General features: G+C 35.6%; 1 protein-coding gene across 1 annotated transcript; it reads right to left on the bottom strand.

Annotated features, from left to right (window-relative positions):
* Positions 1–1,272: 1,272 nt before the first annotated feature.
* Positions 1,273–26,766, bottom strand: LOC144450432 (cilia- and flagella-associated protein 65-like). Its single transcript, XM_078141031.1, has 34 exons — positions 26,675–26,766; positions 25,318–25,493; positions 24,651–24,789; positions 23,752–23,882; positions 23,081–23,280; positions 22,694–22,839; positions 22,203–22,316; positions 21,845–21,953; positions 21,305–21,420; positions 20,984–21,133; positions 20,326–20,454; positions 19,064–19,222; positions 18,312–18,533; positions 17,419–17,472; positions 16,991–17,128; positions 16,169–16,272; positions 15,324–15,516; positions 14,901–15,071; positions 14,201–14,359; positions 13,457–13,622; positions 12,906–13,179; positions 11,898–12,180; positions 11,073–11,231; positions 10,540–10,728; positions 9,669–9,782; positions 8,979–9,137; positions 8,439–8,582; positions 7,925–8,041; positions 7,323–7,439; positions 6,219–6,520; positions 5,180–5,296; positions 4,166–4,415; positions 3,398–3,732; positions 1,273–2,740 (listed from the first exon to the last, which is right to left on the bottom strand). Exons 2-34 carry the CDS (start codon positions 25,482–25,484, stop codon positions 2,413–2,415), a joined length of 5,655 nt encoding a protein of 1,884 aa, XP_077997157.1. The 5' UTR covers positions 25,485–25,493; positions 26,675–26,766; the 3' UTR covers positions 1,273–2,412.
* Positions 26,767–26,785: the final 19 nt, after the last annotated feature.

The raw sequence follows: 26,785 nt of genomic DNA, 5'->3' as shown, positions 1-26,785 counted from the left end.
TATTGTCTGCCACTGGAGAGTGACAATCTGGCGCGTTAACAACATGCCGAAGATATCGAAGTATCAATTGTTCGTCATTTTGTTGTCGGCGGTATCTTTTTTATACCTTTATTTTTACTTTGATCTAGACACTGGATTGTATAATGTTGGTACAAGGATGACTAGCGACGGGAAAGAGCAGACGACAAACAATCCCCACATTGGAGTCTTTCAGGATTTACAACCCACAACAAAGATGTTTACAAATTCCGATAAAATATCACCAACCCATTACGGAATGCTAAACATGACGAACGAAACAACCCGCACTCAAGTAAAGAGTGACATGATTTCTACTGCAAAGGAGATAGCCGAACATCACGACTTTCTTTTCCTTCAATTTTTGAACCTTGCGTACGTAAATATAACAAAAAATTGGATTTGTAACGTCGAATGTATGGACATTTTACCACAAACTGTGTTTATAACCACCGATCCTGAAGCATACTGGGCCCTTAAAAATTGGAAACCGAACTTACATACAATTCTAAAAACATTCGGAACCTCAGATGCGATGAATTTTGGAGATGGTGTATACTTCGAGTACATGTTGTACCGAACGAATTTAATCAACGAAATTCTACAAAATAATGTATCGGTGTTTGTTATTGAATCTGACGCTGTATGGTTAGAAAATCCAACATCTGTTTTTAAAAATTATTCAGACATGGATTTAATATCAGCTAACAATTTCCCATGGCGGGTTGAAGATGAACGGAAAGCTATGGGAGGATTTTTGTTTCTCAATGCAACCGTACAAACAAAACGGATGTGGAAATTACTTTACGAAAGTTTTGCTGGTCATATGGATAAATATAGGCAAGATAAAGGAAACCATAACAGTGATATGAGACTGTTGAATTTGTTGATTCATACAGAACCAGTGAAATTGCAATGGCTTCCGGAAGACCAGTTTTATAGTGGTATGTGGTACAAAGACGAAAACGTTCGCAAACTTTCTACAAAAAAGCCTATCGTCATTCAACAGAATTTCTTGGTAGGTACGTTTGAAAAAGAACAGACTGCAAAATCCTGGGGTCATTGGTTTTTGTCAGACGATGGTGCTCGTTGTCAAGGAAACCCATGTGAATTTATACCTTTAGTAAAGTAGCTAGAGGTACACATTGGATTGAAAATACAGATGGGCGACAGAAAGATAAAGAAATGGACAGAAGGACGGACAGACAGACAGACAGACAGACAGACAGACAGACAGACAGAGACAGGCAAATATCTCATTGACATTTTATTTGAAATGGCACACACCTCAAATACAATGCGGAATAAAGGTATCTTGAAAGTGTTCATATACAACATCAAGAAAAATGTTACAAAATATTTTGAACTGTGTCTGACTAAATGGGAGTATGTATACAGTTACAAAGTCAGTCGTACGTTGATATTTTGAAAAAACAATATTTGTTATTCCTTTTTACACTAATGTTATCCTCTTCTGACAGAAAACAAACTTTGTAGCCAGTTGAACTTGAACTCACTTTTAAGCCTGTATATCAAATGTGCAGTCCTTGGTTTTAGATATGTAAAATCACCTACGATGTGATTGGTCAAATTCTTAATGTATTCATATGAATATACAACATAGAAGTTGATTGGTCAAAACAAAAATGATGTCACTTTTTATATTCAAATGAAGGGAGCTGCAGATTCTCCATTCTGAACTTTTGGCTTCATCAGTTTTGCCACCAGATTACTTTTGATACATTCAGAACTGTTTCAATGTTTGCTCCAATTTTTTTTTGAAAGAATTATTTCAAAAATGTTTCGGCCCAAGTTTTCAGAAAGATTTGTTAGCATGACTACTACAGACTATCAATACAGGCTTAGTATACAAGGTCAAAGTCATGTCTGACCAGTTCAAATTGTTAAATGTCTGGATATAAATCATAACATCTTATTTATACATGCATTATTTACTCTCCATATTTTCACTCAGACGTATTGCATAAATATATACAGTAAATACAGGATGATGTTAAACAAATGAAACACACTTACAAATCTAAACAAGTGGATTTTTTTTTAGCTCACTAAGTTTTTTTCCAGATTTGTTTCCCGTTCATATTTGATAACACTATGCATAAATACATTATGCCTTCATTACAAAACATTTAATAATTCCACAAAAATAGTTTATTTACAAATTGTATAAAACATTACAAAAAAAGGGTTCCATGCTAATGTTGTATGTGTAGACATTCACAAGAAACGTTTCTGCTTTCGGTTTTGTTTTTTGTCTGGACGGATCTTGGACATCAAATAAGTCACATTCTTTAATCACAATGTTATGCGCTCTTCCTAAAAAGAGAAAATTTTGTTTTATCGATTAGATGCATAAAAGTAATGATCTTTCTTTCATTTTGATATGGTGACTCTTGATGCCCGACTATGTGATGCTTTAGATCCTACACTATCAGCTCGGTGTGACTCTGTTCTCACAGATTCCATTTCTGTCTTGGTTCTTGCTGAAGCTGGTGAACTTGCGGCACTGATGCGGAAACTTGGAGCCCTTGGATCTTTGTCGTTGATAGAGGGCACTGGAGTTGGTGTTGCTGGTTTGGGTGGTAAGGCCACCATTCTAGGCCTAGCTGTCAAGTTCACTTCTCCAGTACTAGCCTCCAAGATAACATTATGGATGGCATTTTCCACAATAGCTTCAAGGAAACAGCCAAATTCCGGTAACCTGGAATTGAAATATGATGAGTTGATAAAAATACCGATCTGATTTATATTTCATGCATTGTTCCTACATGACAGATGTGACATGACAACCAAACAATGAAATAAATACTTTATCACTTTATGAGCTAAATCTGAAATGGTAATACAATGAGCATTTTATAATTCTTTATGCTTCATCTTTCTAGTATTGTTATTTTGCACTACAGATGTTACCAAGAAATCAACCTCTGTTGACCCCGGCATATTGACTAACAGTAATCTTCATACCTCAATTGCGACAATTTAATATTTCATAAAGAACAACTTACTGAAAGCAGTTTATAATGGCTAAGGCTCTACAATAATCTCTCTTCCCCCGACCTCTAACCTCTAGACAAAATCTTAACAATGATAAACAAAATACACAATACAACAACCACTTTACAGACTAATGTAGATCATATAATAATTTCCAAAGGTGAAAGTGAATTTACACGATTCAGTTTTGATCACACATTCTTTTTCAAGAACAATTTTTGTTTTCTGCTGTAAATAAACATATTGCCAGTACGTCTCTGATTATGCATATGAAATTTTTCTAAACACTTTTGCACAGAATGCTGTCACAATACCTATTATTATGACTAGAAAGTGAAGTCGTAACATCTGTTGTTTTTACCTTTTCAACATTTGCCTATCCATCAAATGTTTCTCAGCTTGCAAACTTTGTTGATATTGTACTTCTGTCTCTGCTGCCCTGGAAGCCATCAATTCTTCACTCTGCTCTGTGATTGGCTCTTCTTCATCAGGTGACCTGGCTATTGGAAGATCAGTCTCCTCCAATGTTTCATCATGGTATTCCTCAGCAGCAGCCTCTTCAGTAGCCATGGCAACAGGTGGTTGTGCTGGTGGACTGATGGGTTTTTCTACAATACTGACAGACTTGCCAGATGCTCTAGACCCAGTCATACTACCTCCCAGACTGGACTGCTTGGAAATACTCTTTTTCCCCGACTGAAAGATGAAAAAATACTAAGTTTCATGAGACAAGTTTACATTGACTGGTGGGTACTAAATCAAAATTTTATCTCACACACCCACACCCACAAACACACACACACACACACACACACACACACACACACACACACACACACACACACACACACACACACACACACACACACACACACACACAGCAGCTATACATGAACAGAAAACCCAGCACATGTGACAGACAGCTAGACAGAAACACATAGATGCTTAGTCAAAGACCATGAATACACACACACACACACACACAGCAGACACATGTATAGACATGGACACAGATACAGAGACAAAGACAGGCAGACATACATGTAGACAGACAGATACACAGACAGGCTCACAGACACAGACACGCACAGACACTCAGCGTAATACTATTTCATGTCTATACACATACCTCTACAGATAGTGCTCTTTCTTCTACTACCACTTCTTGTGTAGCCATCTTAGGTGAGGCTGAAACTACTTGACCTGTAGGTGACTTAATCATCCCTTCTCCCTCCTCCATATCAACCACATCTCCCTCCCCTATTTGTAGAATAGAGGTAGTACGCATTGGTCTATCACTAAACTGACAGAAGTATGGTACTGGTTCTCTGTGTATATCTCTCAAAGCTTCATGGAAATCATGATCATCTAGTAATCCTCTGTGAATGTGTCAAACAAAACTAAGGTTAATCATACATGTACGTACCTATTTCACTTCAAAGAAATTAACAAACAAAATGTGTAGTATTCTGTGCATTACGATCTTGATGTGACACACATGAAATGACATATTCTATATAGTTCTATGGAAGGCATCATACCACAAAGACATTTCATCTCTTTGATGCATTTTACAACTTTTTTTTTAGTTCTGCTATAATATGAGACAATTATACAAAAATGAAACTAAACTTTGAAGTTAGTTTCCCTGAAAGTTGTAGTTGTAAACTGTTTTTTTTTTTTTAAAGTTATATTCTGACTATGACTAGTCATATTGTACTACCAGTACTGTAAGTTGTAACTCTTGACACAACTGTTACCGAAGAAAAGGTCTTTGTTAAAGTCCCATGATTCAGTCCCAGGTTCTTGCAGCATCATTATCTTATCAGTGGTGACACAATGATTACATACAATCATACTTTTGTTCCGAACCAACTTTTTCTGTAGCTCTGCCAAACAACTGTTTTTCATTCCTCCATTTTAATCCTAATGTGAACTGGGCCTTTAAAGGCCCACGATTCAATCTCAGGTTCTTGTATCAGTATTAGTAGAGCCATAAGGATTACATAGGATTCTTCTACCTTGAACCAACTGTTTCTACTGCTCTGTCAAACAACCGTTTTTGTTTTTTTCAGCCAAATTTGAATCCTACACTGAATTCTTACATGACTGTATAAAACACCATCTCTAGTTTGTTACATACCTGATAATGTTACCCATGATGAATGAAATAATTTCTCTTTCTTCAGGACTACATGGTCCTACTAACATTTCAGGTGCGGCTCCCCGTACACTAGGTCCTTGCTTTTCACTCATTGATCTGCAAAATAAAATATTATCGCACAAAATATTATAAAAACATTATGAAATTTGATGAAAGAAAAATTCATGATGTCAAAGAATCTGTCACCTATAAATCATTGTATACCCTTATCAGGTTGATTGGTTGTTGTGACTAGTGTTGAAAATGAACTATCGGCAAACTAAGACACACAGAAACTAAACTATTGTAAGTTGTTGTATGTGGTAGATTACACAAGTGGGTGATAGTAATGCCTTTGTAATCACCCTGGAGTCAAGATAGTTAAAACACAATGTTTAATATGTCACCACTTGAGAAATATTTGCTATCAGAGATACCACCCTACTGTGTGTGTAAATAGTGTAAACACTGAATGAGGTGGAATGTGTGACCACTTGAGGAAAACTCACTATCAGAGATACCATCCTACTGTGTGTGTAAATAGTGTAAACACTGAATGAGGTGGAATGTGTGACCACTTGAGGAAAACTCACTATCAGAGATACCATCCTACTGTGTGTGTAAATAGTGTAAACACTGAATGAGGTGGAATGTGTGACCACTTGAGGAAAACTTGCTCTCAGAGATACCATCCTACTGTGTGTGTAAATAGTGTAAACACTGAATGAGGTGGAATGTGTGACCACTTGAGGAAAACTTGCTCTCAGAGATGCCACCCAACTCTGAGTGTAAATAGTGTAAACACTGAATCAGGTTGAATGTGTGACCACTTGAGGAAAACTTGCTATCAGAGATACCATCCTACTGAGAGTGTAATACATTGATCATTCAACGTCTGTTGACGGCTGATACCAACATATCACAATGATAGTTTTAGTTGTGTCTGTGTTAATTAATTGATAGATGATTTGCCATTGTATCATCAGTTTGTAGCTGTGAACACACAAATGAAACAACATATTAAAGACTGAAAACTGACCTATCTATGAAGTAGTTCTGTACTTCATTAGGGAAATTACTCTGGAATTCAGCAATAGTATGAGTTCTGGCAGTGATTCCCAGATGTAATAAGAAGGTTTCTGGTGGCTGCGGTTTATTCCACAATGGTGTACCAGTGTCTGTCTTTCTCTCCCTCTCTCTCTGTTCATCGATGTCTTTCTCAGTTTTCTGTGGTTTGATTGGTGGAAGTGTTTGGTATCTCTTGAGATCTGAGTCTGATGATGACCTCTCTGTTGAATCTGTTCCTTGTCTTGATAGCTTCTTGCAGGATCTGACTCTTCTCTGTAACACATCAACAAAATCATGTATTTAAACTCAGTACTAGGCAAGTAGTAATTACAATCAGATAACTACCGGGTAGATACACAGGGATGAACAAATCCACTGGTCCTGGGTCCGGGACTAGCGATTTTTTGGGGGCGGACCACACAAATTTTACCTTATCTGGTCCGTCGGACCAGTACCTTACTGTTAATAACTATGTTAAAAAGTCGTCTCAATATACAGATTCATACATGTACATGTAGGCAAGATTTAATGTTTCACATTAGCGGGACTTGGGACCACTAATTCTTTCAGCAGGACCACTGGATTTTTTAAGGCACTGGTCCGGGGACCACCAGTTCACAAAATGAATTGTTCATCCCTGGATAGTATTCCACAGTATGCTTCTTTAGTTAAGCTGAGAAAATTACAAAGAGCATAAGGGGTCTTGTCTCTATAAGTTGCTGAAGAGTAGTGACAAAACCCTAACGCTACAAGTTTTGTCTGGCTGTATGGAGAAACACATTGAAGCATAACATAGTCAGACCAGCATACGCTTATAAAGTAAGAGAAAAATGGGAAAAATAGCGATGATTCAGAAAGTCTGAGTCTAACTGTTATTTCAAGCACTGCCAAACCACTGAGTCAGTCATAGACATGCTGTCATGATGTACAGTGAGGTGGAATAACCGGGGTATAAATAGTGAATTTGAACATATGAACTTGGCTGTGCATTATATAGTAAAATGTTATCTGTGTATGGTATCAACAAACAATATACAAAACAAGTATTTTGTAGTACCAATCATTTCGTCATTACCTCTCTTTTCTCCAGATCTTTCTCAGTAATGGTGAATTCATATTTCTGTCTATCTCTCTCCTTTTCCCATGCTGCCATTTCTCTCCTATAGGATGCCATTTCAGTTTCATCTGTTACCTAGAATGAAGTACGGGATTGGGGAATGGAGGAATACATAAATAACCATGGTAACAAATAAAGACAGTATATTGCAAAGTGTGTGGTCATCTATAAGATATATATATAACATCAGACATTTCTGTTTTGATGTTTATTTAGGTATTATTTCCCAATATTTGTTGTCATTCAGCCAAGGAAAATACAAGTGACCTAAGGGGCCTTGCCACTTTGAGTCTGAGACAAATAATGACAAAACCCCCTAGGTCATTAGTATTTTCCAGCTGAATGAAGAGAAATATTGGGGAATGGTATAATTATACCTCTGCATCATAATGTATGAAAAATTGGACACCATTGAATGAATGGTGAAGACGGGCATTATGACATGGAACAACCAGGGTATAAATCCCATATTTTCTGTTCAATGCACTCAACTTGGCTTGCTAATGGTATGATTAATTAATATAAATAAGGACATATCTACACTTTGTAATAAAACTTACCTCGCATACAACATCCAGATCATAAAATGATGGTTCCCCAATTGAAATAAATGTCACTTTACACAGTGTACTTTCCAATGGTTGCAGTACTCCACTCACTGGTTGTATATCTACCACCTATCAAAGATAGACACACATTGCAATCAGTAACCATCTAGTGATATACACACACTTTTGTAATAACATCATCACTATACTACTGCTGAAGGACAGCGCCCTCAAGTGGTAGTGCTGCAAACACAAGTATGGGTACATGTACTATACTAAATACACATATCCTTAGACTATACTTTGCATGTTAACTGGCAGAAGCCTATAGGGAAATCACTTAGGCATTGTATGCTGTTGTTTTGTGTACAAGATTACTACTGAGTTGCGGTATGATAAACTACCTACCATAGCAATCTAACATATAATTTAAACTGCCAACCCCTATACTACAAATAAGGCAAGCTTATCACCAAGTTTCAACAAGTATGGGATAAACCATTTACAGAAATAGGGGTGTCCTTACCTGGCTGTCAGCTTCTGAGGTGACGTACCATTCATAGGATACTACGTGGGATGTTGACCTATTTGTAATGTAGATTGGACGACGAGATAAACTAAACAGAGGTACATTACAAAATGATACTCTCTCCTGGGATAAATACACCAACTGAAAATAAAACACAGAAAGGTATAAATATCAGAAAGATAAAACTTTGATTATATGTATGATATACAATTACAACTAGAAGATACATTGTATATTTCTGTCAATAATGAGCCTCTTTTCCTGTTCAAAACATTAGAAGGGCACCCTCTAGTGTAGGACCTTGATGGCTAATGCTAGTTTTGCCATGGAGTCACCATCAAACAAACACATACAGACAGACAAACAAACTGACAGACAAATAGAGATACATACAAACAGACATACATACATACATACAGACAAACAGATAGACAGACACAGACACAGACAGACAGACATACAGACAGACAGACAGACAGACAGACAGACAGACAGAGACAAAAACAGTGCTAGATGTAAGATGTACATTAAACTAACCTGTCCTGGTACTGGTACACTCTGTACAGCTGGTACACCAGATAAATCATGCTGGTCTGTCAATGGCATTGTATCTCCCATGATTCTCTTGTCGTAACCAACACCAGTAAATGTAATCAATGCTGTATCACCATTGATAATATGGATAGGAACATCAACCTAATGATAATAACAATAGTATTAGTAAAAGTAGCTAAGAAATAATGGACAACTTAGAAAGACATACATTATTGTCAATAAAAGTTACAAGGCCTTAAAGTTAGAGTGATTCTAACTGCCTGGTGAGAATTCTAACAAAATAGCCAAGCTTGTATATGTGTTTTTCAAGTTGGCAACACAACAGTGTAATCAAGTGACTATTTATGGACTCCCTAGATTAGTGTACAAATACAAACAGAGCGATCAAATTTGGTGAGCCAACACTTTTGGACTCAGTGCCTAAGCATGTACTGTTGTACTCGATCCATGTGAATCAAGATATCTACATAATGGGTAAAAATATGGAAAACAGTCTTGGAATAAGCAGCAAGTCTCACATTTCACTTGACAAGGCACCATAACTTTAGTGTGTATGTGTTGGCCCACTCTACAGTAATTACAATCAGTTTACATCCTAATATTCAATTTGAACATCAAATGTATTGAAATTTAATATTGACAACACAAATATATATGTAAATAAGAACTTACCATGTAAGTTTTAGCTTCCAGAGGGGAGAAGATCCATTCCACAAAGGCTGTTCTACCTGGTAAGATTTCTCCCCTGGGATTCAAACACTCAAATACTTTGTGGTTGAAATTTTCCTGTGGATAAAAACCAAATGAAATTAAATTATATGATTCCATGATCCAGAAATTACAGTCAAATTTACAAGATATACATAATTCTGACCTGTCTAATGTACTACAGTGCTGTGAGATCTAACTCATACTGACCTGTTTGATATACTACAGTGCTGTGAGATCTGTACCTCATATAACTGACCGGCTTGATATACTAAAGTGCTGTGAGATCTGTAATATACTACACTGTTGTGAGATCTAACTCATACTACTGACCTGTCTGATATATTCCAGTGCTGTGAGATCTAACTCATACTGACCTGTTTGATATACTACAGTGCTGTGAGATCTAACTCATACTACTGACCTGTCTGATATATTCCAGTGCTGTGAGATGTAACTCATACTGACCTGTTTGATATACTACAGTGTTGTGACATCTAACTCATATTACTGACATGTCTCATATGCTACAGTGCTGTGAGATCTAACTCATACTGACCTGTTTGATACACTACAGTGCTGTAAGATCTAACTCATACTGTCCTGTCTCATATGCTACAGTGCTGTAAGATCTAACTCATGCTGTCCTGTTTGATATACTACAGTGCTGTGAGATCTAACTCATACTACTGACCTGTCTGATATACTACAGTGCTGTGAGAGCTAACTCATACTACTGACCTGTCTAATGTACTACAGTGCTGAGATTTCTAACTCGTACTACTGACCTGTCTGATATATTCCAGTGCTGTGAGATCTAACTCATACTACTGACCTGTCTGATATATTCCAGTGCTGTGAGATCTAATTCATACTGTACAGGAACAGCTCCACCATTGTACAATTCATATACTTGTTTTGGGTTGGCAACAGCTCCAATGGGCACCGGGTAAAACATGTGTTTATTGCTTGGGAAGTGTACATATTTTTTGTCTGGTTCAACTGTGACACCAATGAAATTCAACTGAAACAAAAGAAAAAGGTCAAATAAATTAGATTACAGTAATCAATAAAAACTAATACTAAATGTTATGAATAAATCAAAACTCTGTACTGCATCAAAATGCTTAGATAAATCCTAGGTCCTCTGGGATGTGAAGGCACGTTGCTTAAAAACACTGTCTGTCTGTCTGTCTGTCTGTCTGTCTAACTGTCTTTCTTCGCGTTACAGCTTATCTCTCCCTGTCTGTCTGTCTGTCTGTCCATCTGCCTCTCTTTCTACTAACTTTGAAATGATATATTAAAATATCAGGCTTTCAAGAAGGTTCTACCTGATTAATAAGATTACAAACAAATACACAGACTTACCAGTATTTCTCTTCCTCTCATCAATTTGAAGAGTACTGGTAATCTGTCAGTGCCTGGGAAGTCATGTCTGTAGGTGAATGTGATGGTTTGACATTGACCAGGATCAAGGGTACCTTGGTTTGGTTCTACACTAAACAATTTGTTGTCCATAACTCGCATCTGAAAAATAAAATAAAAATATAATTAAAACTATATCTGGAGAATTTTCTTGGGCATTGTTAATGTTATAGTCCCAAAATATAAAACAGTCTGTATATAAACTAGTATGCCTATGGGCAGCAGTACACAGTATATGATGGCATAAACATAATGTCATTTCAGGATAGGGTCCACATACATGTGTAGCACAAATATGGCCATCATTTAGTTGACTTTGATAGGGTCATACAAATGTATGGAACATTGTACTAATCTATGGTACATTTTGTATTTGTCTTTGTTGAAGTAATTTACATGCACTATTTAGAGATATGGCTACACATAAACACACAAAGGAATACATGCACACACACGCACGCACGCACGCACGCACGCACACACACACACACACACACACACACACACACACACACACACACACACACACACACACAGATGGACTTCATTACTATAGCTCCTTCACCAGTCAAAACTGAATTCCAAGTACAGCTAGCCTACAATACCTCAAATAAAATTCATTTTGCATTCTTGAAAGTTGTAAATATTAGATATTTGATAGTGCCACGAACAGTTCCATGTTTTATTGTAACATTCAGACAGATTTATGAATGTTCCAGAACTGATTTAACACCACAATATTTCAATATAAATTATTACGGTCATTACCTCATGGAGCTCATCTTCATCAAATTCTCCAGTCTCTGCCCAGTATTCCAATTCCAGTTGTAAATCAGTAGGGAAAAGGAAAGCCCATTCCGTGGACACTGCTCCGGTATTCTCAATCATCAGATGTACAACGCATTCCTCAGAATTGACTGGTGCTGCTCCAAAGTTAAAATCCAAGATAGCTCTAGTGTAGACAGGGGGACGTCGCCTTGTACTATGTCTGGTGATCACTGAGTACATTAACTCCTCAGAGGATGGATCAGCATCAAGACACACATTCAAACTGTAAGATAAAACACTAAGTTACAACCCCCTGTAGTTTATAACTTGGACTATATCTTTCGTAATATTTGTTCTAAGTTTTCCCCTATTCCTATTTGCTGTCATACTTGTTGAGGCCCCACAGAGTGTTCACAAATAATTAATGATCTAGGTAGTATACTTCATAATATAAATACAGGGCCACTTAAGCCAATGTACACTATCAATGACCACTGGATATGCAGTAATTCAGTTCAATGTAATGAAAGCAAATGAACCCTTCAAGCATTTTTCAACATGAACAAATTGATAAACATTAGTATGATAGGGCTTTTATTTAATTTTAACATCCATAATAAATTTGTCCTTTACAAAATATGTTGCTACAGAATTTGCTTTACTTGTAACTAGTACATTCATTTCTGCCTAGATTTTGTTTCCACTGATTAAGAAAACAGCTATCAGAAATTTTCCTAAACATTATCATATGATATGTATATTCACAGAGATTCATTTCAGTGGAAGAAAGCCACAGGTGTGAAAAGCAAAGGTACTTGTGAACACTTTTGTAGCACAATACTACAATGAGTAATTTCTTTAAAACATGGTAAAACAGTGGGTCCACAGTCCACAGTCCACAGAATTCAATAAAAAGCTGACATTTCAGAAATAACCATTTTATCAGAGCAAGAGTCCTCACATTGATAAAATCAGTATGGGATGGAAAGTATAGGAGTAATTTCTTACTTGTCTAAGGAGAACAGACTCCATAGCCTGGCTTTACTAACACCACTGGCACTACCATAGCATCTAGCATCAGTGACAGCAAGACTTGGATAGACACCTACAGCTGTCATTTCACACAGCTGTACACATTCATTTACTTGACTACCTTGTGGTGTTTTCAACTCATACGTAATACTGAATGTATAGTTGACTCTACGGCATGGTCTTACTGTACCCATGATCACTGTTCTTGACCTAGCTGGTAACACACCTTCCATCCGATCAAGTTCAAGAGCTGAAATTTACAAAATATAAACAAAAGTCACTTTTTAAAATCTGATTCATATACTATAGTGCTATCATTTGACTTCGAAAAAATTGTTCAAAATAGTGAAGGTATTCTCCGTTTAATGGTTAAAGGTGCTCTATAGGATAGTGACGTATATACTCTGCTCCTTTGCCAACTGGTAATGCTGGTTACAGCCATTACCATTATACACGATACTGGTACATACATATTGGATCACATAGTGTTCCATGCACTGGATAAGGTCCCTGTATACTATACATACCTATTGGATCACGTAACGTTTCATGCTCTGGATAAGGTCCCTGTATGTTTTGTTCAATTGCCAACTGGTAATGTAGATTACAGTCATTATCGTTGTAAACTATGATCTCCTTTGATGCTGAACTTCCGACCAGAACATTGGAAAAGTTTAACTTGATTTCCTCCGCCTGAAAATACAACAACACACAAACCAATTATGATGCTAGAAGCCCTACATATGTTTAGGATGGCCACCCTAGGGTAAGAAAGGATATCAACATATATGATGGTACAACTCAAGAGGTATACACAGTCATATCAGGACTGTTTCTGAAGCTAACTGGGTAGAAAGGTACATTGAGTCCAGATGGTTTCAAACCGTTTTACGGACCTGTTCATGTGTACACTTACCCACACTTGAAACTACCATTGGCTGACAAGATCTTAATGGAAGTGGGAACAAGGTACATAGTATTGAATCTATCATTGGTTCATACCTCAGATTTACCTGCCATATGCTTATTACTGGAAGTGTGAACAAGGTTATTAGTTTATTTACACTGTAAACTTGAACCCATGTTTGGTTCATACCTAATGTCAGCATATTTAGTGGAAGTGTGAACAAGGCTATATGTTCATTTACAAGTTTTCAAACCACATTTGAATTTGTTTTGTTTTTTACCCTAATGTACGATTTAGTGGATATGTTAATAAGGCTATTGACATTGACTTTGGGGACCTTGACATGACCTTGACCTTGACTTACCCTAATGTCTCCTGATGACCCTTCACCTACAGCTCTAACAGTAAATGTCTTGGTTTTAGCAGAGTGTTGATCAATATCGGTTCTATCAGCACATACCATCACGTATGGTTTCAATACATACTTCTTATGTTCTTGTGGAACAAAAGTCCATACTTGTGACTACAAAGAAAAATATTCAAATTAAAAAAACAATTATTACAAACTTAAAACTGATCACAGTATAACACAGAATTTATATTTGTAGACAACCAACCCAGATAAAGTTAGAGACACAAAATATGCAATGATTTCTTTAAATCTTCTTCCTTTGTTAGACAGATTGGGTGGTAAATGTTGCTAACTTTATTCCTGTTAGCATAAATGTGAGGCATATAAAATTTATCATGACAAACACAAAGTAATTCATCTCTCCATGATTGCACATTTAGAATTTTGTTTTTCAATTCTCCAACAATCCAACAGACATGGCCCAATAACAGGATGAATGTTCAGTGTTAATGAGGAAGGAAACCAGAGTGTCCACAGAAAATCTGCGATGTTAAGTAGAGTCAAACTGAATAACACTCTTTTTGCTTACAGTGTTGCAAATTTAATGAAACTTAAACCCAGACTTGAAGCTTAATGACAGTATGTGGTATGACACCAGTGGTTTAACTGCTAGGCCACTGATAACATCAATCAAAATTATGACATGCCTTACCAGTGTTTCATTTGGAAGTACACTGCCAGATGCTGGTTCAACTGACAAATACTGCCTCTCCTCTGGTGGAATCTTCCATTCAAACTTAAGGGGTGTTCTGGAGATGTTTTTCATCTTGTATGGTCTCTGACTGCTGGTACCAATACATGTTGGTTTGAAGTATATACAGCCCTGCAGAAAATAGATTTTAGTAACTAAACATCACTTTCAACTCTCACATACGTGGGATTCCATTATGTCACATGATTATAGTCGTGAGTCATGTGACCAACCCACAAAATCAGACAGGTAAACAAATCCACAGATGTAGATGAAAGCATTAGTTTCACTTTTGGAAAATTAACTATGTGTACTATTTCAATAGTTTGCAATGTTTATACAGACTTAATAATTATCTTGTGTCAAAACTAAAATCTCACAAACCTCATTTTCAAGTAACACATCAGGACTTTCAGCTGATCCTAACAACATGACTTCATGTATGTGTTTCTCGGCATCATTCAACTTGACTTTGAGTAAGTTACTGTGCATCTTAGCTGTCTTAGGTGCCATCTTGATCACAAATAATTGATTCTTATCCTTCAACAGACCTTTGTTTGGTTTGATACTGTATGTCCTTTAGGTACAAAACAAAACAAGATTGCAGTTAAACTCTCAAGTAGAAAATGAAAACAAACTAAGACGTTGCACTCCTATGAACAAAATATATCAATTATGGTACATATACTAATTTCAATACCTTCTCTATACAAATGAAATATATCATTGTGTTACAAGAAGGGATCGTTTTCTTTGTTGCCCCTACAACAAGTCTGACAATTCCATGGGAAATTGGATGACCATTCCCATGTTACTATCATGGAATACTCATAGACTTAAGATCTTTCACCGTATGAATTCTATTCCTTCTTTCAAGAAAACACAGGATGCATTTCCAGTGTATACAAAGACATGCAAACTTTGTTATATGATGAATTCCACTCATATACAATGACCAACAGATAAACTTTGTTATACGATGAAGTCTACTCATATACAGAGACCAATAGATAAACTTTGTTATACAAGGAATTCTACTCATATACAGAGACCAATAGACAAACTTTGTCATACGAGGAATTCTTCTCATACAAAGACCAATGGACAAACTTTGTTACACAAGGAATTCCATTTGGGTGCATGGGACTATAGACAAAATTTGTCCATCAATTTTAGCCATGTAGTGTATACTCAGGGATGAATTTCTACAACGTAGCATATAAACTTACCCTGTAGGATCTGATTCAAAGGCATAGTGTATTGGTGTTGTACCAGAGTTAGATAATAACAGAGTTCTAAACACTGTTTCTTTAGTGTCTATAGCTGGTAGAACCTGTAGAAATAAAGGTAATAATTAGTACCTGTATATGATACTACTATGAAAATCAAGCTGTAGGGAAGCTAAGATAAAGATTTTCTCATTGTCTATGGCTGGTAAAACCTGTGAAAATCAAGGCAGTAATTACATTTTTTTGCCGTTCCTGTATATGATACTACTATGGAAATCAAGCTATATGCAAACTAAGACAAGGGTGAACTTGTTTATTGTTTTGTTTCTCATCAAAATAACTTTTAAATGATGGATCAGTCGGTCAGTCAGTCAGTCAGTCAGTCAAATTAAAAAGGAAAAAGAAAAAAAGCAAGTGTGTGTGTTTGTGTGTATATATGTATACTGTATAATGTATACACACATGCATACATACATACATACATACATACATACATACATACATGCATACATGCATACATACATACATACATACATACATACATACATACATACATACATACATACACACACACACACACACACACACACACACACACACACACACACACACACACACTTGGGTTTTTTTTCTATTACATACTGTCCTTCAGTTTTCATATTTGAATAGATTCCAACTTGAATAACTATTCTGTAATACAGTTTCTATTATACCATTTACATTACTTACAACAAATTTAGAGATAGTATGTCTTATATAACTACTAATCAATGTACAATCAACATGACATGTATACAGGTATGCTATTATTGACAAACTTACCAGTTTTTGTGAATCAAAGTTAAATCTAGGAAGGAATGTTTCATTGCCAGGTTGGAAAGTATGACCTATGGTATTCAAGGTCAAACACCAAGGTGGACAGAAAGTTTCATCTTGAACCAGTCTGTAATCTCTCATACTCTGTAAAAAAACACGTGTAATATGAAAAGTTAACACAGTCGGTGATCTCTCTCATACTCTGAAAAACACAACATGACATGAAAGCTGTTCTTTACAATGTACAGTGTTTCCCATTTAGATTTAATTACGTTATGAAATTTTTTTGTCCCTGTCCTGTCCTATTGGTTTAAAGTTATAAGCCTGCATTGTGTGCTTTAGTTTTGTTCAACAATGACGAAAAGAAAATCACAACATCATGGTGACCATAATCAACAACAACAACAACAACAACAACAACAACAACAACTTACTTTATACGAGGCATAGCATTCCAGTTCAGCTCCAAAGAATTGATTGGGAACATTCTGAAATAAATAGTGAGAAAGGTAATTGTGAGAAAATGTACATGGAAATAATAAGGTTGTTAAATGAGTGTCAATAGTCTGCTGACAGATAGGCTACATGTGATGACATCATTGAAAGTGTGAAAGTTGCTGAAGTGTACAATATATACTATGTGTTAACATCGCACAGTGTGAACTAACACCTACAATCGGCTGATCATACCGCCACCTAGTGGTCAGCAGTAACTATGACATTTGTCATTCTGATGAGGATCGTCAACCAAGACAGATTGAAAGCTAAATGCTTAAACTTTGAACTACCTGTGCATTATAGACATTGTAAATTATCACACACAGAGTGATGACATCATAACTGCTTGTGCATTATAACCTTTGTAAATTATCACACACAGAGTGATGACATCATAACTGCTTGTGCATTATAACCTTTGTAAATTATCACACACAGAGTGATGACATCATAACTGCTTGTGCATTATAACCTTTGTAAATTATCACACACAGAGTGATGACATCATAACTGCTTGTGCATTATAACCTTTGTAAATTATCACACACAGAGTGATGACATCATAACTGCTTGTGCATTATAACCTTTGTAAATTATCACACACGGAGTGATGACATCATAACTGCTTGTGCATTATAACCTTTGTAAATTATCACACACGGAGTGATGACATCATAACTGCTTGTGCATTATAACCTTTGTAAATTATCACACACAGAGTGATGACATCATAATTGCTTGTGCATTATAATCTTTGTAAATTATCACACACAGAGTGATGACATCATACAATAAGACAAATCATATGAGTATTAGGATTTTTTCTTACCGGCTTAAAGGTGACTTGAAATGAGAATGTCTTCAGGGGTGGAATATCACATGTAGCTGGAGTAACAAAGAAAGTATTGCTGGTACTTGTCATCCAGTTAATGGTAATTTTACCCTTAGTATGGTTGGTAACGTTGACAGTCTGTGGCTCTATCAGACGGAGATTCATACACTGACCAAAATCAATACTGTTTGTATCCAGAGTCACATGAGGTGTTGTATGCTGGAAATAAAATATACAATTTAATTGTTAATACTCTTTGTATCCAAAGTCACATGGTGGGGTGGATGTTGGAAATGAAAATAAAATACTCAATTCAATTATTAACTAGGAATGCATCATGGAATCATGTCTAATTTGCAAATAAATCAAGTGAAAATGTCTGCATGGCTAATTGAAATAATATTCATTTATCTGTTTATTCTAAAACAAAATTTTGAAATACATTAAAGCAGTTCTGTGTTTTGAAGAAGTGCATACACCTATAATGTATTTTATTGGGATATCAGAGAAATAAGGACAAAAGCAGACCAGGATAAATGATTAATGGTTAAGAAGAAGGAATATTGAATGTTATATCACAGGAAATTTAGACGAAATGTACACCAATAGTACATGCATAATACTAAAATGTAGGCCTGAGAGGCAACAACATGTATCAGCCTTCTAGTGTACATACATCATATGGGAACAAATCTTGAGTGTTGTCATGGAAACCAAGTACTGTAAAATTGAAGTATACTCCTACTTACAGGTTTATCAGAGTAGTGTCCATCATCAAAGAATTCATGCATAGCTGGTATAGGTTCTGGTGCCTGTAGGTATTCCTCTACAGACTCTGCCTGTTGCATCATAAGTCGTCCTTCTGGATCTAATTGTAGCTTGCCTTCCTTCAACAGTTCATTTAGTTGCTACAGATGAAAGTAAAATACAGTGAAAACACATGTATAAACTGATCAGGGCCTAATCATAGCTTGCCTTCCTTCAACAGTTCATTTAGTTGCTACAAATGAAAGTAAAATACAGTGAAAACACATGTATAAACTGATCAGGGCCTAATCATAGCTTGCCTTCCTTCAATAGTTCATTTAGTTGCTACAAATGAAAGTAAAATACAGTGAAAACACATGTATAAACTGATCAGGGCCTAATCATAGCTTGCCTTCCTTCAATAGTTCATTTAGTTGCTACAAATGAAAGTAAAATACAGTGAAAACACATGTATAAACTGATCAGGGCCTAATCATAGCTTGCCTTCCTTCAACAGTTCATTTAGTTGCTACAAATGAAAGTAAAATACAGTGAAAATATATGTATAAACTGATCAGGGCCTAATCATAGCTTGCCTTCCTTCAACAGTTCATTTAGTTGCTACAAATGAAAGTAAAAATACAGTGAAAACACATTGTATTAACTGATCAGGGCCTAAGGGTCTACTTGCAGCTTGCCTTCCTTCAACAGTTCATTTAGTTGCTACAAATGAAAGTAAAATACAGTGAAAATATATGTATTAACTGATCAGGGTCTAAGGGTCTACTTGCAGCTTGCTTTCCTTCAACAGTTCGTTAAGTTGCTAGAAATGAAAGTAAAATTCAGTGAAAATATATGTATAAACTGATCAGGGTCTAATCATAGCTTGCCTTCCTTCAATAGTTCATTTACCAGTAGTTGCCATGAATTTTATGTCAGTGTACGTAAAACACAGTCTTAATTTAATGGCGTTAAACTGATCTCAAAACGTTTCATGTTTTAAAGTCTACAATGGTTGCCCAAAATGAAATTTAATATGTGAAATGCCCTTTAAAATGGAGAAAGCAGGTTTTGGATATTGTTAAAAATAATTTTTTTTTAGATAAAGTCATTTTGTCATACATATAGTTTCAAATTGTGTTGCACCAATATTTCTCTTGTCTTGTCATTTTCACATAAAATGAAATTAAATCAAATTAATGGACAAAATAAAGTCAAAATCATAGCCCATCCAAAAAGTATTTGCAGATAGAGAAATCATTACCTCTGGTGGAAAGAGAGAGAATCCTCTAGACACATGAACTCTGTAGTTTAGAAGATGTTTAGGTTGTAGAACACCTGGTTTCACCTGTTCAGCATGGCATGTACCAATCAAATCAACAAATAATGGATCCTGTAGTGGAGACAAGAAATCACCAACCATTGAACTAACATGATAATACATTCTGTAACTAAGAGTGTAATAACATTCTGACCGTTTTATGTACAAATGTATGTCAATGCAATATATACATTGCTGTAATTTCAGAAACCTTACTTGCATATCCAGCAATTAGATTTTATACAAAATTTTCTGCAAGAAAATAAAATTTTCAGCAAGAAAATAACTAGAACAGTATTACTGTTAGAACTGTCTTTAGAAGTTGCACATACACAACATTCTCATTTCTTCTATTGGGATACTCTCACAAATTTACAAATATATGAACTTTGAGTTTGACAATTACTAGTATCGGTACAGTACAAAATAGGGCTTGTGTAAAAAAAAAGTGGCCACTTATGTCAAAGATACAAATTAGGTTTATGTTAGGGGGTCAAACCATATTCCCATCCCTACTCATAACTCCCTAGCTTACCCATAAATATCACCTAGGGTACAACCAGTCTACTGGTCTACAATGGTGCTATAATATCGTACTTACCTGGTTTTGGACAAGACAAGTAATTCTTCTGTAATAGTTGATTGGTTGACTAGGCAGGAAATGCATTATTATAGTGTTACTTTCTTTTGGTTTCAGTAATCCAGCCAACTTCTCAAACTTGAAGACACTCTCATCACAGTCAATGATGAACTAGAATGAAACAAATGAACTAAGTTTTAGACATAAAATAATGTACAAATGATTACTTGCACATGTGTATTAGTGGTATTTGCACTGCGGTACAATAACACGATGGTATACTTGTATGCAAATCACATCTCAGTATTGTGAATTGATCATAAATAAGAGACAACATCTCACCTGATATGTAGCCTCCACATCAGATTCATTAGTAATGGACATTGTTCGTGTTTGATTCTCTCCCACATCAATTCTTGCAAAGTTGACGACTGTATGACTCAAAGTAACACAAGGACCTGAAATTTACAAAATAGAAATAATGTCATTTTACAAATAAAATGTTGATAATGTTTTGAACTATTATGTTCCTAAACTTGTTGGTAAATTGTTTTTACAGCTTTGTGTATTTGTGCCAATATTCATAAGTTTAACAAAGTCAAAACTGTACTGTACATGTGACACTTTTAGCTGGGTGCTTCTTACATTATATTATCCAAATGATGGCACATAGGTTTCTAAATGATACATAGGTACATACAGCTAACACAGACATTCAAAACAACTTTATTGCAAATTTCATCAAAGATGAAGTTTTGATCCTAAGACTTCTTTGAAACCCTGAATAAATCTATCAACTGTATAACCTGTATGAGTTACAAAACTTTGATAATAATTATAAATGTTATGATTGAATCCAAGTCATGATGTGCAGACAATTACCTTTGCAGTTACCAACCAGTTTGACCACTGTTTTACTGATATGACCAATGGCTTGTACATTGATGTAGTCAATGCTTCTTTCACCAACAATCTGTGGGTTGAAGATCACCTGAAGGTAGAGAAATGACAGAACAATATAAGTTGTTACGGTAAGAAATCAAAACCTACTTTACTGCAAGTGATTACTGTCTCTTAAAAAACATACAAAATGTCTCCATCAATTGATAAAAGTCGAGTATATTGTATGGATTAGTCAATTCTAGCCTGGAATCCATACTTTTTAGTTCTACTGAAGTAACATATCTCCATCACAGTGAGCATGAGTTTCAGGCTTGTCGAAAACATATAATCAACTTACAGGAATTTTGACAAGACTTTGTGGTGGAACTACTCCAGTTTTCTGTGGACAGGTGAACACAGTGTCCATCCTGGTGGTAGCAGTAGGGTGCTCTACAGTGAAGGGGGCATTGACCTGTAAAAACAACATTACAAACCATTAGATATCTGTCTGAAAGGTTCATATTGCAAATCATCCCAATCAAAGATTTCATTTCCCAAAGAAAATTCGGCAAGTCGATAGCTCTGTATTACAATATCAATCAGTGTTCTTCCCGGGGCCAGTTAAACATGATAAACAGTAGTAGGCTTGAGATATATGAAAACAAAAGAAGTTCATTTGCATAACAACAAATCACATTCATATGCAAATTTACCATGATGCTAGGGAAAGTTCCTGCTGGAACATTGTATCAGGTCTTGTATTACACTTTCTGAATACTGTACATACACATATAAGTGAACACATGACAATATAATCCCCCCCCCCCCCCCCCAATGTGGTATACTTACAGGTGATAAGTTGTGCAGTTCAATATATTTTTCAACTCTATGACTGATAGGAATGGGACCAAAATGTACCACAGCTTCAGCATTCAGGTTGTCTAATATTTTAGAACTTTTACCACCTGCTGATACAAGCAGGTGAGGATATTTGCCTGCAAGATAACAAAGAAAGGTAAACAGAAATTATTAAATTTGGATAACAGGTTATATAAAAATGTGAGAAAACGAGGTGTTGTGATGGTACATCATCATACCGGAGAAAATTTTCTTGATCATGTGTAATCCTTGTTGCTCCACTGATAGGATTCACTAATCTGAGTACCTGGGACTGAATCGTGGGCCTTTAAATCTGTGAAGAATATTTACAAGAATGGCTGACTTCAGTGAACTTACCGATTCCCTCTAACTTGACAGTTCTGTAACAGTTGAGATCATTGCCATATCTGACAACAGCTGTAGTTTCATACACTAATGCTGCTTTTGGTCGGAAAGTTGCTGTTATCCGACAAGATGACCTTGGATCCAATGTTCCTTCTGGTGGTACAACTGTAAAAGGTTCTCTGATCTTCCATTCAAATGGTGTGGTTAACTCGCTGTGAATACAAACATTAAAAAAAATTGAGCCTGAGAATCTGAACTACATAGACTTTGAATATGAAATTTTGCAGAATGCTAGCAAACTCTACTATGACTTTTCAACTTGCATTTTAGACATTTTAATCCTTTATCATTTGATTTCGTCCTTCTCATCTGTGTGTATCCAGTTTTTAATTACTCTACTGAGCAGCTGTGAACCACTTGATTAGCCAACCAGGCTTTCATGTTAGTCTGTTTCCATGGCCATTGTTCATATTTGTATTACATATTCAAAAAAAAAAATCTTATATAATCTGGGTAATAATCAAATAGTTTGAATAACAGATTTTATATTCTCATCCCTTATTTACATGGCTTTATTTTCAATACCATCCATTTTTCAAATACATTTGTATAATGGAATAGTCAGGGTTAGCAAAAGAGTCCTATCTCATGCAGTACACATTCCAAACTAATCCAAACCTTACCTAACATTGTGGATATCAAATGTAACTTCCACACTATCCTGTGCTGCACACATACCAAACTGCAAATGATCTGGAACTGCTAATTCATGTTTTGGCAGCACTGCACGAATGGGTACTTTAAAAGGTCCTTCCTGAAATAAAACAAGTATCAATCACATTAACCTCACTGCAATACAATAACGAGATACCATTTTGATAACGTGACTCAAAATTCACATTTGCACATTTTGAAATAATACAGAGATAAAATTTTATGTCAGAGTAAGGAATTAGTATTTCATATTCCAATGCTGCTATATATCATGTATGCCTGTAACTAGACTATAATGATGTCGTTTGGGGAAAGGGAGATTAGACCGTGCCCAAAACGGCTGATCTGTCAGTCTAACCTGCATCTCACCTATATACAAACTGAAAAACAGTGAATGTTTTTGCTACTCTTATCAGTCTGTATATTCAACATAAATTTATTACGGTAAACTTCTAGTCATTCCCATACAGGGCTTGAAATAAACTTTTTTCTTTGGTACCACTTTCAGAAAGCGGTATCCCAAGGATACTCAATTGAAAACAGAGTTCCTCTATTGGAAATATCTGAACTTATTAAAATAATTTCATGCCCATAAAGCTTCCATCCTTTCAGTTTTAAATCATCACATAATCAGTGGTAGGGTCAGTGGGCTACCAGCTGCAAATTATGGTAGTCCCATGACAAGAATTAGTAGTCTGTGGACATGGGACTACTGTCAATTTTGAGCCCTGCCATGAAACAATCTGCCACTATGTCAACAAAATACAACTATTTGATCTTTACAACTGACATGGGTAAAAAAAAATATTTCTTAATTAAAATAAGAAAAATAAAGTACTGATAAATTTGAAGAAAATATAAAACTTACAGTAGTTTCAAATTCAATAAAGTCTTCATATATGTTTTTCTCTAAAGGTCTAAATGTGACTGGTAATGTGTAACTGGTTCCTGCACTCAAGACTATAGGTTGTGGGTAGAGTGTAGAAAAGAATCTTGATCTTGGAGAGCTGTTAAGGAAACATAGACATGTATTAATTAGTTTGTGACATGAATTATTGAACAATTACATTTTAAGTTACCTGTCAGCAGATCTGATTGATACAATTATGCTGAAACCAATAAGAAAATGCACATGCTGCTACACTTGAAGATAGCAAGACTGAATGAATACAGTCTCGTGTCTTTAAATGAATTTTCAGAAATGAACTGAAGTGCCATCATGCAAACACCAAATGCAGATGTCAAACCATACATGTAGGGCATATGTCTGTGTGTAGATACAGTATGTTTAAATGGATTATTTCATTAATACAAAATGTAGCAAGGAATTGTGATCATGCCATCTTAGTGTAGAATATGCAGGCTCTTATTGGTTTCTGCATGGTTGTACCAAACAGAGCTTGTGAATGGTGACTAGAGCTCTTTGGAGAACAGATGCATTATAAATTCACTTTATTATGATTTTATTAGCGCATAAATATTAAGTCAGTATACAACAGTATGCCATGAATTAGTAGAAATGTATTAGAACTTACTTGTACTTAATCTTTTTGGTCTTCACGTTCACATTTTTCAGGATGATATTTTTAGTGTATTCTGCTCCAGGTTCCCATCCTTTCCATGTGACTCCATCAACGACTTCAATTCCATAGCAATTCATACGCTGAAGGGAAGTACGGTTGTTTGCCACGGCAGCTGGCATTATGAAAATCTGTGAAATTAAATCAATACAATAATATGTCTATTAATTGTACAACATCTAATACTGAAATACAATGCATGAGACATATACATGTAAGTTTTCAAAGCAACATTTATAGTAATTTTGTTATGCCAATCTAGCTAGTGTTTTTTCTAGTACTGTGTGTAGACAAAGTATAATCATATTCCAACGAGACTGTTGCATCTCAGACTCTAAGCTGAACAGACACTTGTGCGCTAATATCCTATTCAGGGTTTATCGCAATGGCATTGTTAGGTATTTATAAATATTCAAAAAATACTCTCAAGATATCATTTTTTGGAGCAGATATCAGTGACACATTTTTGAATATTTTTAAATACCTAATAACACCATTATTTTGTATCATGATCATCCTTGAATAGAATATTAGCTCCCATGGATCCCAAGTGACTGGAGCTACAATGTACATCAGTGAGAAATTGAGTATACTATCTGTAAGCAGGACTAACAATACAATAATATCAAATTGTATAACTAATAAGGATTTATTAAACATGGTATTGCATACAAAAATGACACACTAGGATTACATGTACAAAATCCTTCAATAGACTGCTTGGGGTTGTTTTTGTTTACATCCAAATGAAATATTCGAAGTGGGTGAACATATCACTGATTTTGAATGATGGCTAAATGTTGTTGGACGTGTCAAGCGATTGTTGGTGAAAATGTGAAAACCGACAGAGCTTTCAGTACACATTAAGACTTCTGTAGGATTAGGTTGTCTTATCAATTATGTACATTCGTTTTAGAAGAAACTAGATGACTAGTAATTTATAACATTATTTGCACTACAAGTTACAATTATGTACAATCTATACGAAGGACATCTGACAGTGCACAAAGTGTTTTTCGTTGATTAAATTCACCAGTATGTGTTTCGAATAATTCAGTAAAAACACTGATATTGAAAGCACTTACACGACGAATTATTTAGCTGATAAGATGACAGGGGCAATAATGTCAGTACTTGGCAAAACAAACTTGAAAGACGAAAAACAGTTAGTTGCGAACGACTCGATAATCGAATGCAGCTGTGATACCAGAAATCGGGAGCTCCGATGTACTCGATTATGATAATAAAGAATATTTGTCATGTTCTACAGTTATTCTGTTAATACACTCATATTCTGCACACATTACTTTACCTTATGCACCGATCGTTAGTCTAAATTTCGTCTTTTGCGATATATTTACAAGTCTTCGTTTGGCAGATCCGCCATATTGCTCACGGTTGCTATGTTATGCGAAGTGCATGA

Source organism: Glandiceps talaboti, chromosome 20, assembly GCF_964340395.1.
Source record: "Glandiceps talaboti chromosome 20, keGlaTala1.1, whole genome shotgun sequence".
Taxonomy (NCBI): Eukaryota; Metazoa; Hemichordata; class Enteropneusta; family Spengelidae; genus Glandiceps; species Glandiceps talaboti.
This window is presented reverse-complemented; position numbering and strand designations above follow the sequence as displayed.